Source organism: Nannospalax galili, unplaced genomic scaffold (genome assembly GCF_000622305.1).
Source record: "Nannospalax galili isolate Female #2095 unplaced genomic scaffold, S.galili_v1.0 scaffold2819, whole genome shotgun sequence".
In the NCBI taxonomy this organism is placed as follows: domain Eukaryota; kingdom Metazoa; phylum Chordata; class Mammalia; order Rodentia; family Spalacidae; genus Nannospalax; species Nannospalax galili.
The window spans coordinates 566,292-586,506 of record NW_008342002.1 but is presented as its reverse complement, the minus strand read 5'-3'; the positions used below and the strand labels follow the sequence as shown (position 1 = coordinate 586,506).

Below are 20,215 nucleotides of genomic sequence, written 5' to 3'. Positions count from 1 at the left end.
ATTAATGCACCTGTTGTATAGTGCTCACAAAGGTCTGAAAGGGTGTCAGATCCCCTGGAACTAGAGTTATGAGCAGTTGTTATCTGCCATGTGGGTGCTGGTAACTGAACCTGGGTCCTCTGCAAGAACAGCCAGTGCTCTTAACCACTGAGCCATCTCTCTAGCCCCCATGAATTTTGTTCCCTTGATTTTGATTTTGTTTTTGTTTTGTTTTGTTTTGTTTTATCTTTTTTGAGATGGCTTGCCTGGAACTCAGTAGGTAGACCTGGCTGGCCTCCTCTCACAGAGATCCACCTGCCTCTGCCTCCCAAGTGCTTGGATTAAAAGCAAGGACCACCATGCCTGGCTTTTTCTTTTAAGATTTCTAAATTTAGAGCTGGTAAGGAGCGCATTAAAAAATCCAATTCTACCTCCTTCTAAAGTAACCTAAGTTTGGGAAGGGTCCTCGAGTGGTCAGGGTTCAGGATCCTGCAATGAGAAATTGTCTATCACCTTTTTACACTGTTTTGGCTCCTTTTTAAGTGAGGTAAGGAAAACTCCTGGAAGAGAATTGAGGTGGGGTAGAGGGAAATGAGTAGTAAATAGCTGGAAGAGGAGTAAATAGGGGAGTAGGGTAGAGAAAACTCCAGGACAGATGGAAAGGGATAATGTTGAGGTGAGATGGGAAAAGAGGGGGAGGTACTAGGAGGAGGTTGGGAATGGGTTAGGATTATAAGGGGAGATAGAAAGTCAAGGGGGTCCCACAGGTGTTCCAACTCTTCATCTTTAGGACTGTCCTTATTTTCTGTCTTTAAGGGGAGCAAAGTAATGAGGCTCTTCCTCCAGCAGACAGAACAGTTGATCTCCTCCTAGGAGACTGGACTCTTAGAACTCATAAGCTCAACTAAAAGCTGCCAATCACAGTCCTCATCTGAGCCAAATTGTGGCAAAAAAAAAAAAAAAAGAGGGTTTAAGGATTGGCTCCTGTGTCCACATAAAGGAATAGTACTTTATCATCTGTTGCTTTCTCTTGTTTTCAAGATGGACGTTCTCTGTTCAGTACTTAAGCATAAGCCCAGTGGGCTAGCTGAAAAACTGTTGGCTGTTGGTAGCTGCTGGGAGAGGGAGCATCAGTTTTCATTAAGGGTGTGATGACAGTTAGGTTTACTATACTCCAGGGGATGGACCCATACCCAAGAATATTTGGGGAACATAATTAGACTTGATAGGCCTTAAAAAATAGAAGGCATAAAGTGAGGGGGGAGTAGGGAGGGGTAGATCCAAGATGAGATCGGGGAGGGGAATTTGTATGTCATCAAATACACAGTATGAAATTCTCAAAGAATCGATAAAAAGAGAAGCAGATTACAGCACATTCTGCTGTAGGCCTTGATGCTATCTGACAGCATTCTTAGCCCTTTGATTGGTGGAAACTAGCAGTCTGGTCATATGTTTCAAAGGATTTTTGTCTTTTTGCCACAGAATGTCCGATACTGAGGTGGCCAAGAAAATGGCTAAAGCTAGTCCAAGGAAAATTGTAAATAAGCTCTGGACCTGTAACACTGTAACTCTCCACAGTCATTGATGTTCTAATCAGCTAATCAACACTGCAGAAGTTTCAGACTGAATATGCATGGTTTTCCTAGGAACTTTGGTTCACACTGGTTATTTGATCATATTATTTAAGCAACAGTTATGTTTCCTATTTTCCATGACATACACCACTGATATTATTATGTGTCTAATGATGAATATCCCCCCAGAATCCCTGCTTTGGGGGCTGGAGAGATGGCTCAGTGGTTAAGAGCACTGACTGCTCTTGCAGAGGACCCGGTACAATTCCCAGCACCCATATGGTGGCTAATAACCATCCATAACTCCAGCTCCAGGGGAATTCGACGCCCTCTTCTGAACTCCACGGCATTGCACGACACAGGTGTACTCACATACATGCAGACAATACATTCATACACATAAAATAAAAATAATACGATATTTTTAATTATCTAAACCAGAAACATCTATACACACTTCATGCTGACTTAAGTTTTAAGTAAAAGAAATTAGTTTATTTTTGTGTGTGATAAACATTGACGTTTAAATTTTTTATTGAATTTTTGTGATTTTCATTCAATATATTTTGATGGTATTTAGACCTCCTCCTCCATCTGTACTTCCCCTTTCTGCCCCCTACCAATTTAATGTACTCTAGTATAAATAATATGATCTATAGAGTCTGATTTGTGTACCCAAATGTCTATTACTGTGGATCCATTCAGTGGAACCTGGTTCACCTACAAGAGTTCCATCCCTATAAGAGACTGTCTCTCCCTTTCCCAGCAACCATCAGTTGCCAAAAGTTCCTTAGGTTGGATTGGGACTACTTTACCCAATTCCCACAGCCATGCTGGGATTTTGTCTGGTTTGAGCTTGCATAGGACTTGTGCATGCTGTCACCATTGGAGTTCATATGTGTATCTGACTATCTGTCTGGAAAACTGTTTTCATGTGGTCATCCACCACTGCCTTGTGGTCTCTTACAATCTTCCCACCCCCTCTTCTGCAATGATCTTTGAACCTTGGACAGCAGAAGTTTGAAATACTTGTTCTATTCAGGGATAAACGCTCTTCAACCTGTTGTTCTCTGCACATTGGCCAGTTGTGTATTCCTGTGTAAATAATCATCTGCTGCATAAGGAAACTTCTCTAGTAACAGTTGAGAGATGCATTTACTTTATGTGTAGGGGTTGCATTGAAAATGTATCACTTAGGCTAAGCATCTCACAGACACTTATTCTCTGTGTTTGACCAGTTGTGGAATTCTGTATAAGCCTCCATCTGCTTCAAAACGAAGCTTTTTTGATGAGTGGTGAGAAGCAGACTTGTCTGTAAATATGAAGATGCAGTAAGAAGGCAATAAGAAATTATATTGGTCTACAAATGTGCCAAAAGTAGATTTTTCTCTTAATTAACAGCCCTTAATTCCAATTAGACAACTGTTGATTACCCCCAAGACAAAAATACTGCTATTGCACCAGTATCAAGAGTTTCCTGGTCCAGATGTTGTTTATTAAGCTTTTCAACTGTGTAGGATCATTGGCTGGTTTTAACCCTTGGTAGCTTGTATTGTATCCTCTGATACCATGAAAGCTAGTCTTCAGAGAGGAAGTTTCCAGGTCAGTTCCAGCTCAGTTACTCCGTGTCCAAAGTGTGGCCTGTCTTCAGCAACATGATCTTACCTTCAGATTCTGGGATGGAATCAAGGTTCTGGCAATAGCTTGTGTTATTTTAGGAATTTCTTGGACTATTCTGACTAACAACTAGAAGGGAGGCTTCTCCTGCCTGGCACTGTGTTTTTTTTCTTGTATAGCCTTCGGGTATACATACACATGCACACATAAATATTTTTCAGAAGGGCTTTGAACTAATATTTCCCTCTGTGTTTTCATACCATCTATCTCTCCTCTCACTCCCCCTGTCTAGCCCTCCATACACCCACCCCAGTTAGAGTATCCCCCTTGTCCCTGTTTCTCCCTTGATAACAACTGTCACCTATATGACCCCCTCAAGTTCCTTGTTTCCTTTTACCTTGATGGTTCCTTTTCATTTTCCTGGCTCTTGAGTTACATCAGGATATATACTCACTTCTAAGGATTTGGAGCAAAGATTTTAAAATGAAAGCGAACAGGCATTGCTATTTTTTTTTTTTCTGAGCTTGTTACTTCACTGGGTATAACAGTTTCTAATTCCATGCATTTATCTGCAAATTTCATGATTTTGGTTTTCTTTACCACTGAGTAGAACTACATTGTATAAATGTACCATATTTTCATTATCCATTAGTCAGTTGAGGGTCATTTAGTTTGTTTCCATTTCTTAGCTGTTGTAAAAAGAACAGCAACAAACATGGTTGCACAAGTATCTCTGCAGTAGGATGAGCCCGTTGGATATATGCCAAGGAGCAGTATGACCAGATCATATCGAAGATTTAGTTTTCAGTTTGTAAAGAGTTCTCCATACTGATTTCCACAATTGTTGCACCAGTGTACAATCCTAACAGTGAGCGAGCGTTCCCCTTTCCCTGCACCCGTGCCAGGGTTTGTTAATTGGTCTCGATCTTAGCCATTCTAACTGGGGTTAGATGAAGTCTTAAAGTAGTTTTGATTTGCATCTCCCCAAGTACTAAGGATGTCGAACACTTCTTAAGGTGTCTCTTAGCCATATTTTTTTTCTTTTCTGAGATCTCTGTTCCAATCCGAAGCTCATTTTTTTAATTGGGTCATCTATTTTCTATTTGGGTTTTTTTTTTAGTTATTTGTATATTCTGGTAATTAATCCTCTGTCGGATGCATAGCTGGTGAAGATTTCCTCCCACTCTGAGGGCCTCCTCTGCACTCGGTTGGTTGTTTCTGTTGCTGTACAGAATCTTTTTAGTTTAATGAGATCTTATTTGTTGATTGTTCACTTTAATTCTTGAGCGACAGATGGCTGATTCAGAAACTCCTTTCCTACACCTATGTCTTGTAGGGTACTGCCTATGAATTCTTCTGACAGTTTCAGCATTTCAGGCTTCACATTGAGGTCTTTGGTCTATTTGGAGTTGGCTTTTGTGCAGGGTGATATGTATAGGCTAATTTCACTCTTCTGCACATGGAGATCCAATTTTGCCAGCACCATTTGTTGAGGACGCTGTCTTTCTTCAAGTGTGTGTTCTTATCACCTTTGTCAAATATCAAGTGGCTGTAATTGCGTACACTAATGTTTGGGCCATCTATTTTATTTCATTCATCTATATGTCTGTTTTTGTGCCAGTATCATGTTGTTTTTATGAATATAGCTCTGCATTATGGATTGAGGTCTGATATGGTAATCCCCCAGCATTGTACTTTGTGCTCAGAATTGCTTTGGCTATTCAGGGTCTTTGGTGTTTCCTTATGAAGTTTAGGGTGGATTTTCTATTTCTGTGAAGACTGTCTTGGGGATTTTTATTGGGATTGCATTGAATCTGTAAATTGCTTTTGGTAAGATGGTCATTTTCACTAAATTAACTCTACCAATCCATGAGCATGGGAGGTCTTTCCATCCCCTTGTGTCTTCCTCAATCTCTTTCTTCAAAGACTTAAAGATTTTCCTTGAAAAAAATTCTTTAATATCTTTGGTTAGGTTTATCCCTATTTTATTTTTTAATATTTTATTTTGTTTATTGTTTTTATTTTATGTGTATGAGTGTATTACCCGCATGTATGTGAGTGCACACGTATCGTGCAGTGCCATGGAAGTCAGAAGAGGGCTTCGGATTCCCACGGTTCATAGTCACCATGTGGGTGCTGGGAATTGAACCTGGGTCCTCTGCAAGAGTAGTCAGTGCTCTTAACCACTGAGCCATCTCTCTAGCCCCGATATTTTATTTTTTGAGACCATTATGAATGAAAGTATTTCCCTGAACTCTTTTTCTGATTGCTTGGTATTGATATGTAGAAAGCCTACTGATTTTTGTAGATTGATTTTGTAACCTGCCACTTTGCTGAAAATATTGATTATTTCTAGAAGTTTTCTGGTGAGAATTTTTGGGATCTCTTAAATATATCATCTGAAAATAGGGACAATTTGGCCTCTTCTTTTCCAATTAGTGGTCCTTTAATTTCCTTCTCTTGTCTTATTGCTCTAGCTAGAGTTTCAAGCACTATATGGAAAAGGAGTGAGGACAGCAGGTAGCCTTGTCCAATTCCCAATTTTAATGGGAATGCCTCAAGTTTTTCTCCATTTAGAATGATGTTGATTGTGGGTTTGTTGTATATAGCTTTAATTATGTTGAGGTACGTTCCCTCCAGTCCAATTTCCTCTATGACTTTTATCATAAATGCATGTTGGATTTTGTTAAAGGCTTTTTCTGTGCCTATTGAGATGACCATGTGATTTTTGTATTTAAGTCTATTTATAGAATGTTTTACGTTTATTGACTTACCTATATTAAACTATCCCTACATCTCTGGAATGAAGCCTACTTGATCACGATGGATAATATTTTTGGTGTGCATCTATATGTGATTTGCTAGTATTTTGTTGAGAATTTTTGTATCTGTGTACATTAGGCTTATGGGCCTATAGATTTCTTTTTTTGTGAGTGTCTTTTCCTGTTTTATTGTGTATTAGAGTAATACTGGCATCATAAAAGGGTTTGGGAGTTCTCCCTCTGTTTCTACCTTTTTGAATAATTTAAGTAATATTAGTTGTAGATCTTCTTTGAAGGTCTGGTAAAATTCTGCTGTGAATCCATCTGGGCCTGAGCTTGTTTTAGTCAGGAGGCTTTGTATTACTGTTTTCAATATCCTTATTTGTTATGCATCTGTTTAAGCTGTTGATTTCTTCTTAATGTTGGTGGTTTCAATGAATTTAGAAATTCATTTCTTTTAGATTTTCAAATTTAACTGAGTATATGTTTTTAAAATATTCCCTTATAATGTTCTGGATCTTTGGGGTGTCTGTTGTGATGTTTCCCCTTTCGGCTCTGATTTTGTTGATTTGGATTTGCTCTTTCTTTTGGTTAACTGGATTAAGAGTCTATCTATCTTGTTTATCGTTTTTAAATAATCAGCTCTTAGATTTGTTGATTCTTTGTTTTGTTTTCTTTGTTTCTATTTCACTGATTTCTCCTTTGACTTTTGTTATTTCTTCTCATCTGATGGATTTGCATTTGGTTTGTTCTTGACTTTCCAGATTCTTGAGTTATTCTATTAAGTCATTTACTTGTGCTCTTTCTAATTTTCTGCTGTAGGTGCTTAGAGCTATGACCTTCCCTCTTAGAACTCCTTTTGATGTGTCCAGAGGTTTTGTTGTGCTGTATTATTATTTTTGTTTCAGTCCAGGAATGCTTTTAGAGAAATGAGAAGTTTATTAAACTTTCTATATCTGGTTTTCAAGTCTCTTGTGGTTTCATTCATGACTTCCATCTCTTTGAGGTTTTACAATTCACTTTTGTTAGATATCCCTCTCATTTGCAAAAAAAAAATGAATAGTGTTTTCTGGTACAAAAATAGTGCTGAAATAATTTGTTGCAGAATGAATAAGCTTGTCCTTTAAGAGGCAAGTCAAGATGTCACAGTGACTATGATTTCTTTCCATGTCATTATTAAATTCTTGATTTATAAATCATGTTTTATAGGTGCAAAAATCCTTTTACATTGAATTGTACTGTTTATATCACTTTCAGAGCTTTCTCTCCAAATTAATGGCTGTTTAGGGAGCTAAAGATAGGCTAAGATAAATTGTAATTAGGCTCTTGATCTGCATTATCCCAAACTCTTCACAATCATTGAAGTTGTGATCAGTTGATCAACCTTGAAGAAGGTTCAGGTTGAAGATGCAGAGTTTTTCTGAGGAGGCTTGTGAGGGGCAGAAGAGAATGTTCTTTCTGAGCTGACAAAACAATGCCTAAACTCTTCAAAGTAAACTCTTGATTTAAGAAAATGTTCAGATGGTGAGGCGGCTCACTAGGTAAAAGCACTTGCCACAAGGGCCTGATGACCTGAGTTCTAGCCTCAGAAATCACAGAACACACCACGGAAGGAGAGAACCAACTCCCAAAACTTGTTCTCTAACCTCCACACTTTCTCAAAATTATCCCTTGACTTCCTGGTAGATGGAGGACCTGTCGCCTAAAGACAGTGCTGCTTTAAGAGACAAAGCAGTCCTGGAGAGCTTCAACTACTCCTCCCAGCAACCACTGCCCATATTGTTGGCAACTGTATGTTAACAAATGCTCTCATCTTTGTTGCTACAAATAATCCCAGCCTCACTGCTACCAAGGGCCAAGGCAATTTTGAATTACAGCCCACTTCTTATCAGTGCCTTCTTGAATTCCAGATCAGGGTACCTACCCCATCAGGGAAACAATTAAGATTCTCTTTTGTTCTCCGGACTCTTCCTTCAATTGCGATCTGTGAGGAGTTTTCACTGTAGTGTCCAGCATTACTAAAGGACCTGTTTACCTGAAATATGTCTTAATGCCTGTCTGTTTTTGAATCATCACTGAGTGACATGAGTGGACCTGCAGACAGACAGACAGACAGACATTCACATACACACACACACACACACACACACACACACACATCTAAAATGGGGGGGTATATATATGTATGAGAAAAATTTAAAAATAAAATGTGAATGCCATCCCTGACACATGTGTCCTCATTGTTTACAGCCTGGAAAAATCCAGTTCCACTCAACCCTTTGAATTCACTGATCCCTTGAACTGCCAGCCAGGTGAATGGAAGAAAGCAGTTACACTGATGTGACTGATACTAGTTAACTGACAGTCATACAGTGATTTTCCCAAATAACTGGCTTCACTTTAGATGTGTGTTGGGGATAACTCCCATCTTTTTCTAAAACAGAAGAAAACCATTTGCACACTGCCCGTATTTTTACCCTTGTAGTTTTTAGCCTTGCTGGCACCAATGATCATATATAAACAACAGAAATAGAAGGCTTTCTTAAAGTATACTGACAGTGATAAATACAAGATGACACAAAACAGAAAACACTTTCCAAAATACCTCAGCTACTGGCGCGATCCTTCCTGTGGCCTGTCCACCTCTGGTGGGCCTTGTGAGGTTCACTGGGCCAGCCAAACACCAAGGAGAATAACGAGGAGTTTGTCAAAGCAAAACCACAAGGTCACATTGAAAGTACTCAAGATTTTTTTGATTGTTTAAAATCTACCTCCCTAAAAGGAGATTAAAATGGGAAGAAATTTGGGAATATAAATGAAAACTTTGACCTCAGAATGTATATTTTGGTTTTTGAGTAAACATAACTCACTCCTTTTGTCCCAAAGAAATGAACAGGGATTTCATTTTGTTCCGAGAAGTCAAGTTTGTGGAATTAAAAAAAAAGTAATAAAAGTAAAACAAATAATGAATGTGTGGTGCTGAGTGTTAACTGTCGAGATGCAGAGGCTGGCGTGTTTTTAGAGAGAGCTCCTTTGATTATAACCATCGCTAAATCTGCTGCAGGACAGAACATTACAGGAGACAGTCCCTCAGCAGTCTGTACCTACAGTTCTCGCCCACTTCCCCTGCTGCCCTGTGACGACCGTGAAGTCATGAAAACCATCCCCTTCCCTAACCATCACACAGAACCAGGGTGTGCACTGACCAAGCTGACAGGACACTGGACATCCCAGTTGGATGTGGTGTGGCAGCTTTAAAATCTTCTGCCTCTTGTGACTATCAAGGCATGCACCTCCTGGGAGGCGCTGCTGTTCAAAATTGCCCATATTAAATGAGGTTTCTGAGGTTCCCTTCTTCACTCCTTCCAATGTTCTAGTGAACATCTGTTCCATTCACTAACTCTGTTATAAGCCAGGCTCATGTCTCCAAGTTATGCTCAGGCCACAGCAAAGTTGGTGGCCACACAACATTGGAAGGGGTCCCAGTACCTCAGCCTATGATGCACTAGGCTTGTAGGGGGTACATCAACCAACAGGAATGACCCGGTCTGACAACATGACTGCCTTCAACTCATGGAACCACCCCAAAGACCAGCTTTTAACCCAGTTCTTGTTTTCTTTCTCATACTAGATGGATGGAGTGGAACCCTGGCTTCCCTTTGAGTATTGATGCCAAATGCCACAAAGATTTACCCCGAGATATCCAGTTTGACAGTGAAAAAGGAGTGGACTTTGTTCTAAACTATTCAAAGGCGTAAGTTTCAAGAACTTCAGTAGCTGGGGATGGGATAGGACCTTCGCTCCTTTCCTTTGGGGTCCTTGGACTAGGGGAGCAGTTCAGCTTGAGCACTATCCCCAATGTGTTTGAGTGTGTCCGGGCCAGGGATAGATCCTCACTGCACAACCAAGGTTGATCTGTATCTAAACAGCCTTGACCTGGAGCTCTTCCAACGCTACTAACACTGTGCTGCTCTCAGCCCAAAGCAGGGTCTGTACTTGCAGTGCCCCATCACCACTGCTAATGCATCTCTCTGTGGCCAGTCTGCCGTTAGACAGTGTCCAGACTGTCACCAAATGAAGTCTTATAGTGACAAGGACCAGAATGCCGGTGCTGGTCCCATGATATGGATCACCTGTTCATCCATCTTAATGATCCAATGAGGTGGATACATATTGCCCCCACTTTGCAGTAGAGGAACCTAAGGAGTAATGAGATTGAGTACCTTGCTTGAGGCCTTTGTTAATAAGCAGAGGAGACATTGAATTCTGCTGTGTGTTTGCATTAGAGTCACTGAAGAGTGTTGCTGCAATCTTGAGACTGTTAAAAATACCCGTTAAAAATATGGATCCCTCAACCCCACACCGTGGTTAGCAGAGATACCTTTGGATTGGCCTTTAGGCTACTCTTATAATCAAACAAATCTAGAAAACCCTAAACCCATGAAGGCTGACTGAGTCTTCGACTCCCCTGGGGACCTTTAGCATTTCCTAGTGTCAGGCTTACTATATATCCATGGACAAGAGTCTCTGAGAGTAGGACCTAGCCTCTATCTGCACACTTGGGCAGCCAGGGCTGAGAACCTCTAGTCAGGCTCCTTAATCTGGATGCTTTTTCGTATAATCATTCTTTCAAAGTTTCATAACGATTATCTACCACTTCTAGGTGAGGAAACCAATAGTCCAGTGGGTCAAGGTCAAAGAATTTACCCAAGGGCATTAAGGCAGACACTACAAAAATTGGGATTTAAATCCAGGTCTGTTTGGGTCCAAAGCTGAGGCCTGTTTCCCCTACTATAATTAGAATCAACCAATGAGAACAAATGAAATCATGTAGAATTGCAAACTGAAGCAATACCCAACATCTGGCTCTCTGGCAGTTCACCATAGGACTGGCATTGTTAAGTATAGAAGGGCAGACCCTGTACCAGGATGAAACAAGCAGGGCAGGCAGCTCTTGTAAAAGGAGAAGTTTTCAGGGAGAATCATAAAGATGGAGAGGCCATGAGGAAACAGTATGGCCTCTGGGGGAGTGGTGCCACTTAGGCTTAGTGTTGGTAGATGGTAGATCAATGGATAGGTGATGGATTGATAGGGAGAGGAAGGGATAGAGGGAGGAAGAAAAAAAGAGGAAGGGCAGGAGAATTAAGGTGCCTGTGTCTACTCAGTGCTCCTCAAAATGTCGTCATCTTTGTATCACAAGGGCTTCTCAGCAGCTGCCACAGATGTGCTCAGTCAAACTGTCAAAGTAAACCATGACCAGTGGCCACTGAGGGGCCACTGTTGCCACCTCACCAGGGGATAGGCATACACACAACGCAGTTCTCTTCCCTAGCTCACGCATCACCACGGGGGCAACATGGCCTACAGGAACTGTGGTGGGAGTTTGCAAAGGTGTACTTAGGCCACTGATGGTGGAACCAAGCTGGTTGTGAAATTTCCTGGTGACTTCAAGGGAGAAGCAGTTTGCATGTGTTTACTGCCCAAGCTGTTTGCAGCCTAGGACTCAACCATAGGGTTGGTGAGGCTCTAGGGACCATCTTCTTTAAAGGAAGTTGAGAAAGAATTTTTTTCATGCAGAATGGGACTGAGCACTGAGGTGTGATGAGGGTGTCAGAGCCTCACACACAGACTGGCAAAAAGTGCCCTGCAAGGCTCACCTGGGGTAGGTCCTTGTCCCTGACACGATAGAGCACCTTACCTATACCATAGCCATCCTGGGAAGGCCAAGCTGTTACTAGAAGCTGCAGTGAACGTACGTGACATCAGGATTCTGAATGATCTCAAATAGGGAAATGTATTTGTGACCACTGGCAATGGAATTAAAACTGTGTTGGGGAAGCTTGACCTGGCAGAGTATGTAGGTCAGTTTAGAAGCCGGGTGGGGAAAAGGCCTTGTTCTGGTTTGTTTCTTCACTGCTGTGACAAAATACTCTGACCAATACCAACTTGGGGAGGAAACGGTTTATTCAGCTTACAACTCCCAGGTCACAGTTCATCAGGGAGCCCAAGGTAGGAACTCAGGGCAGGAACCTGGAGGCAGGAGCTGGAACACAGGCCAGGGAGGAACACTGCTTACTGGCTTGCTCCCCTGGCCCCTGCTCAGCCTGCCTTATGCAACACAGGCCCACCTGCCCAGGCGTGGCACCACCCACAGTGGGCTGGGCCCTCCGACACCACTCATCAAGAAGATGCCCCTCAGACATGGCCACAGGCCAGTCCAATAGAGGCAATTCCCCAATTGAGGCTCCCTCAACTCAGGTGTCAAGTTGACACTAAAGCTATCCAGTACAGGTCTCTTGATGACAGATTGGGGAACAGGGAGGATCCTGGTATAGCATGGGTAGAACTGGGGTCCAGATAGAATCTGAGTGAAAAGAAGAGGCTAGGGTGAGACCCCAAGACGTCTTCAGTTCTGTGCATTGTGCTTGTAGGAGGACATGGGCAGTCATGGGTGGGAAGAGAAGCTTGGTGGGAAGAAGTGTGAAGTGGGAGAGGAGCCCAGTTTGAGATACATGAAGGCTGAGAGCTCTGTGTGCCCCTGGTGATGAGGTCCAAGGTCCCGTGGGGCATGCAGGCTAAGTTAAAAAGGTGCAACTAGCTTTGAGGATTCAACAGTGTTCGGCAGTAGATGGACAGGGGAGATGGGTTGGGGGTAGGACACAGTGTAGTCTGACAGCCACAATCTTACCACCCCTGCCCCAGCACCATGGGCAGGCCATCTGCTGCGTGCTGAGGAGAACAAAGTTAGTGTTCAGTTGGCCCTTCCTATCTGACGGGTACAAATACACAGCTTCAACTAACTGTGACTTGGAAATGTTTGAAAAACATCAACTGCATCTGTAGTGAACATTTCTAGACTTTTCCTTCTGGTCATCATTTCCTAAACAATTCAGAATAACATCTACTTACATAACATTGGCATTGTATCAGGAACTATACAAATCTGAGATTGGCTGAAAGTACACAGGAGACTAGACTTTGGTGTCCATGGGGTGTCTTGAAGCAATCCCACAGACAGTGGACAGTTGAAGACAGCAGCTCCTAAGGGGGCATTAGTGGTAAGGGAAAGGAAAGAGGAACTCCTAAGAAAAGACTGGAGAAGGGCAGAAGCCTGAAGAGCAGAGATGGGGCCCCACGGACAGGGTGTTGCTCTAGCAGAGAAAGGAAAAGACCCACAGCCATGGGGCAGAGAGGCAGCTCAAAGGTAGGCCAGGAGCTGGGGAACCACAGAGGAATGGGGAGGAGGGACATGCGGGAAGTGTATTCACTTGGTTTTAGGAAGAAAAATCTTCAGTTTTCTATGAGGGCCCCATGCAAAGGTATTGCCACCTGGTTCAGAAACCAGTGGTCTTGGGCTACAGACCTGGTGCAGTCATTGAAGGCTAAGCTCACAACCAAAACACAAAAACCAATGGCCCCATGTTACCAAAGCACCTGTAGGCAGTAGTAGTCTCCCCTCATCTTCACAAGCACTATTCTAAAATGATGAACTTCTTGGAAATTTAAGAAAGTAACCCCCCTTGTGCTAATGTCTGTAAAACATTTGTTTGCATATCAGACTCATTTACTTTGAGTTTTGTTAGAGTCATATTCTATTGGAAAAATTAATTTGGTGGGAAAAATATAGGGGAGAGAGTATGGGCGCTCCTGGGAATTTCACTTTGATTTGCTAAGGCAGCATATTTGTTGTTGGTAAAGTGGGACATGGAAAAGAGAAAGAGTTAATACGAAGCCCCCAAGCAGAACTTCCCTTTAACAAGAGGGGCCTTGTTCAGCAGCCAGGTTAACTTGGAAGACTTGCAGTCTTCAGCAGTGGCTTTCAACCCAGACTCCACCCATCTATGGGGGATAGATCATTGCAAAGCCCCAGCGAGTAGGGTTTGGGCATTCAGATCTGTAACCCAACATTTAGGAGACTGAAGAAGGAGGGTCGTGAGTTTCTGAGCCACATAGTAAGACCCTATCTGAAAAAAAAAATCTGGGGCTGGAGAGATGGCTCAGCTGTTAAGAGCATTTGCTGTTCTTGCAAAGAACCCGGGTTTAGTTCCCAGCACCCACGTGGCAGCTCAGAATCATCTATAACTCCAGTTCCAGGGGATCTGATGCCTTCTCCTGGCCTCTTCAGACACCAGGCATGTGTGTGGTGTACATACATGCAGGCAAAACACTCATACATGTACAATTTTTTAAATCTTTTAAAAAATCTTCAGTGAATGTTTGAAATCATGGGTAGTATTGAACCCTACGCAAACCATGCCCCCCCACTGCCCATACATAACTATGATACACTTTAACCTATGATAAACTTTACCCTTATGTATGTAAACTTTACATAACTATGATAAACGCCCTATGATAAACTTTACCCTTGTCACTTAAAGAGAACATTTTGGCCTATCTGAGTGACCATCTTCACTCACTTGTGCTTTGGGACTATTATTAAGTAATATAAAGGTTCCTTGGACATCAGTACTGTAATACCATCATAGTTCATCTGAAAACTGGGATGGCTACTTCAGGACTCATGAATGGATGCTATATACAGTGTGGATACCCCAACAGAGGCATGGAGTGCATCCTCAGAAGGATGGAGCGAGTCAAGGAAGACTGAGCCAGTGGCTCTCAGTCCTGGCTGGCTACATCCTGTCTGACAGCATCGGAAACAGCCTTCTAGGAGAGAAGATGGCAAAGTTGAATGTAAAGGGATGCCTAGGAGTGCACTAGGCTGCTGGGGGGTGGGGAGGTGTACTCTGGAAGTGTGATTCTAGGGATCTAGGAGGACCAAGCGAGCCTGCGTAGGGAAGTGGGACTGAGGTTGCAGTCAAGGCAAGAAGCCCATGTTGTGGGTAAAACCGTGGAGGCTGGAGCAGGGCTGAGGCCCGGAGAGATCTGCACAGAGGTGTCAAGAAAGGATGAGTCAGTTTTCAGATGTTTCTGAAAGATCTGGGGAACTCAAAGCTGATCAGCATCTTTGGTTGTGGCCACTTCGAAGCTCTTAGTGTCAGAAGACAAATAGAAGGGTGCCGGGGGAAGCCACAGGTGAGGGATCTCCTGAAGTTCTAATGGAGGAAGGAAAAGGCAGACCAGCATGGATATAAGAGGGCAACACAAACACAGTGAGTTAGAGAAGCCACCAGGAGTGCTGTGTGGCAGACTGGATCATGAGTAAACCCCAGCACCTGGGTTGTGGATTTCAGCATCAGCAGTCAGTGATAATAGTCACTAACACTCATGATCTCTGTATGGACCAAGACTTCATGTATAGCATTCAGTCCCAGGAGGCAGTATCTACCTTTATGTCTATTCCACAGACAAGGTAACTGAGTCACCTTGAGCTAAAAGTACTCCTTAAGGCTGTGTGGCTTGGGAAGTAGCAGGGATGGAAATTTAGGTCAGACTCTTACTGCTCTAAGCTGACCTCACCCATCCACCACCTTCTCAGTGGTAGATCTCCCTAACATCTTTGTGTCCAGATCCTCAGCTCCTTGTGGGAATAGAGAGAGCTCTGAGACCCTCTGGCCCAGCCTCCTTGATGACTGACAGCCCCTGAAGATAGGGTGCTGAGGACCCATACATCTAGGCCTGGGCCCTTGTGCTCCCTGGACCATGATATGACTGTGCCTATATTTGACCTCATCCCCAGGACAGAAAACTGAAACGAACGACTAAGATCACCCACAAGGCCTTCCTCCCTTGAGCCTTTCGCTCTGGGCGGCTTGGTTTCTGTCCCACTTCTGGGTAGCCACCTGCTGTGCCTGGAAGGGAGCCAGCCCTCCTCTGTAAACTATGTCCCCACCCCGAACAGCAAAACTCTGAAGTGGAAAATAGAGAAGCTGCTAAAAGGAGAAGGGCAGAGGAAACTGACCTCCCTCTGCACATGGCCAACAATGGGTGTCTTGCCCCTGCAGCACGGAAAGTGAAAAAACTGTGGAGTTAGGCAGCCAACGCCTCCTTCATCTTATACATCCACATCCTTACCTGGCTCTGTTCTTAGCTATGCCAGGCTCTCGTTCTCTCTCTCTCTCTCTCTCTCTCTCTCTCTCTCTCTCTCTCTCTCCCTCATTCCCTCATTCCCTCCCTCCCTCCCTCTCCCGCTCCCTCTCCCATTGGCTTCTCTTTTGGACAAAAGTAGATTATCATTATTATTTTTAGACAAGGTCTCACTACATAGACCTGGCTGGCCTGGTTCTCACTATGTGAACTCACACAGATCCACCTGCCTCTGCTCCCCTACACCACCCTCACACCATATTTCACGCATGAGTGCTGGGATTAAAGGCGTGCACCACCACACCCAGCCCCCCAAACAGATCTTTGAAACCCTGGATATTCCAGTTGTGTGTAAATATTTTTAAAATATTTTGCCTGTAGATGACACGCTGATATTCCCTTCTTCCCCCACTTCTTCCTGAATTCGTGGCTTCCTCTGAGTGCTGCCACACTCCACCCTGTTTCAGTGCCAACTGTGACTCACCCTCAGTTCTCCACAAGTGGGAACCCCAGACTGAGACCCCATTCGTGGCACTATCTAGTACTGGGATATCCTCCAGCCCAACATGATCTCAGGGGCCCTCTGGAAGGGCTGCTTCTCTTCCAGAAAGAACTGATAATCCCTCCATAGTGAGGCTGACACCAGATGCCATGATGAGACTTAGTTCTCTAGCTTCATGGGTTTTCTTCCCATGACATTCAGGTAAGAAAGGTACTGGGTGAAAAAGGCCAATGCTGAGAGAAACTGAGCTGGGCACTCTTGAACCCCGGCTTTTCCACAGAGGCACCAGCAAGACTGCAGTAGCGTGCCCCAGATGAGGGATGAGCACTGCTGGAAAACCTCTTCCATCCTCACTGGGTATTAGTTATGAACATACCAGATGCTGGATTACAAGACCAGCATCATTCCATAGCTCCAGGTGGCTGAGTGCCTACTGTGTGCAACCACCAGTACGAAGCTGCCGTACCGCCCAGTTTGGGCTCCAGCGCCTTTCAGCGTGCAGCCCCTTGACCACCCAAGGCTCACAGACGACTCCAGCCCCGTGTCCTAGGATTCTTTCCCAAGCATCTGGATTTTCCAGGACCCATAGTGGCCAGTGCAGAGGGAAGGAGCATCTGCCGAATGGCAGAAGGATCAGAAGAGGCCTTCCATGGGCTTGGCAGGACTGAAGGGCATTCTGCCTCAGCACCCCTGCTTGTCCACAGAGTCCCTGACTTTGCTGGCTCTGATTGGCTGCCTCACACATGACCATAGCGTGATCCACCCCCTTCCAAGCCCTGCCCCCCACCTCCACATGGCAGACCCAGACATCCTGAGCCTCTGTCCCACAGATAGGCTTGCTCACTCTGGACAGCACGTTTGTTCTCAGTCCTCAGATTCTGCTGAGCCAGCAGGACTGGGTAGCCTCCTGAGTGGCCAGCCAGTTAGGATGAGTCAGTCCAAGTAGGTTGGTAGGCCCTCATTCAGGGTCACTTCCTGGGATGGGCTTGCCATGCCTGGGCAGTACGTGGGCAGAACCAGAACCCACTGGAGGAGCTCCACGGTATTGTCCCCTGCACCTTCCAGCTGTCTAAATTAGCTATAACTCGACCTGTGTTCTGCACCCTACTTAAATTATGTGGGAACACAGAGACAGCATTCCCCTCACCTCCATGTTTCCTGGATTCAGCCTGCATTGCCTCCTCCAGGAAGCCTTTGTGATTTCTCAGCCTCTCAGGTCTCGCTTGCTATTCACAGCCTGCTTGTTTAATTTAGCAAGGCCCTGATGTGCGTTTCTATTCTGCTGTCCTATATAGTGACATTTCCACTTGTGTATCCCTCAGCACTAAACACAGAGCCAGAGTTAGACATGAAGTAAATGAGGGTTCAACTCATCTGAATTACGCCCCCACCCCCAGATCCAGGTGAAGCAGCTGCACAGGAAGAATGGAGCTCTGTTCCTGGAGGTCTGTTCAAGAACGGGTCTACCTAGTGAGGGCAGCAAATACCTGATTGATGAATGAATGAATGAACAAATGAATGAATGAATGAATGAATGAACGAACGAATGAACAAATGAACAAATGCATGGAGGATTCAAGCTGTTTTGGAGGGACTAGACTCTTCTATAGTTGAAGTGCATTAGAAAGAGTACCAGGCACATGCTGATTTCTGTCCTTTCTGTCCCATAAAGCCAGCACCTACCCCCCAGGAAACTGTCTGGGATGCCTTGAGGCCCCTGAGTATGGTGTGTAGGGATTCTGCAGAGGCAGGCATGGAGGCACAGCAGGTGGGCAGGGTGACTTGTCTCCTGGTCTGCAGGATGGAGAACCTGTTCATCAACCGCTTCATGCACATGTTCCAGTCTTCCTGGAGTGACTTCGCTGACTTTGAGAAAATCTTTGTCAAGATCAGCAACACTATTTCTGGTGAGAGTGCTCTCGGGGTCCTGGGGATGGGAGAGTTTGGTTTCATGCCTTGACTTGTAGACAGCCAACTCAAGCACCTCAACCTCATCCCATCATCATATGTTTCAAAAATATCAGAACTTTTTTCTTTACATAAACCATTCATTTGTGGTGCTTCTAGACAGAGTCAAGGCAGGACTAAACTGTTTCTTTTAAAGCATTTACATCAAAGCATTTGGAGACTAAGGAGATAGCTCAATGGTTAACAGCAAGTACTGCTTTTGCAAAGGACTCATTTGTTTCCCAGCACCCCTCCCCCCTTAGGTGGCTCATGACCTCTATAACTCCAGCTACAGGGAAGATTTAATGCCTCTGGTCTTCATGGGCACCTATACTCACATGCACATACCCACACACAGACACATACACATAATTTAAAATAGGAAAAACTTTAAAGCAACATTGGGGTCCTTTGGGCAAGAATGTGTTTGGTTAGAACCCTGACACGGCACTGGGCAGTTATGAATGGGTGTGACATGAGAGCATCACTCTAATGAGGCAGGAGTTGTTGGATAGAGGTGCTGAAATCAGCACATGGACCCAGGACTTCTCTCTCCTCTCACTCCATGCTGGGCTGAAAGACCAGAAGTGTTGATCAGAGGGGGTGCCTAGGAGGGGTAGCTCAGGGAAGACCAGGTTTTGCCATGGCTAACCCAAGGCTGGGTAGGGACATAACAGTGGGCATGGCCTGTGAGGGGACCCTGCGTGCCTTGAAGAGGGATCCCTACAGAGAGACCTGCTCCCAGGCAGGGTCAGGAGGGCTGTGCCCAGCTGCCATCTGTGAGGGCTTGGGTGTGCCCTCCTGTTCTCCCTACAGAGCGAGTCATGAACCACTGGCAGGAAGACCTCATGTTCGGCTACCAGTTCCTGAATGGCTGCAACCCCGTGCTTATCCGGCGCTGTACAGAGCTGCCTCAGAAGCTTCCAGTGACCACAGAGATGGTGGAGTGCAGCCTAGAGCGGCAGCTCAGCCTGGAACAAGAAGTGCAGGTAGGCCGGCTGGGCCCATTCTACATTCGCAGAAGCCACTTCCTACTGCCAGTACTTGCTGATGTCAGCTTCCAGTCTGTCCGGTTGATGGTATGAGATCAGCAGCCTCTTCCCACTCCTGGCGCCAGTACTCGTGAGGGTCTTCGGCATTTTGCAAAAGGTCTCACACAGTCAGAGGAGGAACCCACAGGATGTTTCTCCACAATGCTCAACATCTGCAAACGCTGACAGTATTTTGAATATCGATTCAGTCATTGGTGCCGTCTATGTCTACGTGACCTCCCTGAGCCCTTTTCCTGGTCCTCACTTATAGGCTCAACCTTTCACCCAGTTCCAAGGCTAACCTAGTTTTGAGACAGAGTCTCAAACTGAGTCTGCTTGGATCTGATGGGATCTGTCAGGCACTTCCATACCAGATTGCCCCACTGATGGACCCAACAGCCCTCTGCATCCAGTCATCTGCCTCTCCCTACTGCAGCCAGCACTACTGGGCCTCATACACACACACACACACACACACACACACACACACATCTGTGGATAGTAACCTCTCCCCTTTCTGTCTCTTCTTTCAAGGAGGAATCCTGTCCTGGATGGCAATGGCTAATTTGCCCAGTGTTGAACTTTATGTAAATGTAGTCCTGCAGTGCCATCTTTTGGCATTAGGCTTCTCTCATGTCTCTCCTCTAACCTCATTAAAGCACCGCTCAGGTGGTCTTTCAACATCTTTCACGAGGGTCAAGCAGATTTAAGTTATAATAAACCCGAGTTAGTCTTAGCCTGTCTTTCACCTCAGCTTTGAAAACTCTGTATGTAAACCAGTCTTAGGTCCGGAGAACTGAAAACTCTAAATTC

The 20,215-nt window shown here is 44.5% G+C and overlaps 1 protein-coding gene across 3 annotated transcripts in view; it reads left to right on the top strand.

Annotated features, from left to right (window-relative positions):
* Positions 1-20,215, top strand: part of Alox5 (arachidonate 5-lipoxygenase) — a 61,435-nt gene that overhangs the window by 34,605 nt on the left and 6,615 nt on the right. For all 3 annotated transcript variants that reach the window (XM_008837733.2, XM_008837734.2, XM_008837735.2), the window contains exons 4-6: positions 9,564-9,686; positions 18,225-18,331; positions 19,188-19,360. In XM_008837733.2, coding sequence (XP_008835955.1) covers positions 9,564-9,686; positions 18,225-18,331; positions 19,188-19,360 — 403 coding nt within the window. The remainder of the gene's footprint in view (positions 1-9,563; positions 9,687-18,224; positions 18,332-19,187; positions 19,361-20,215) is intronic.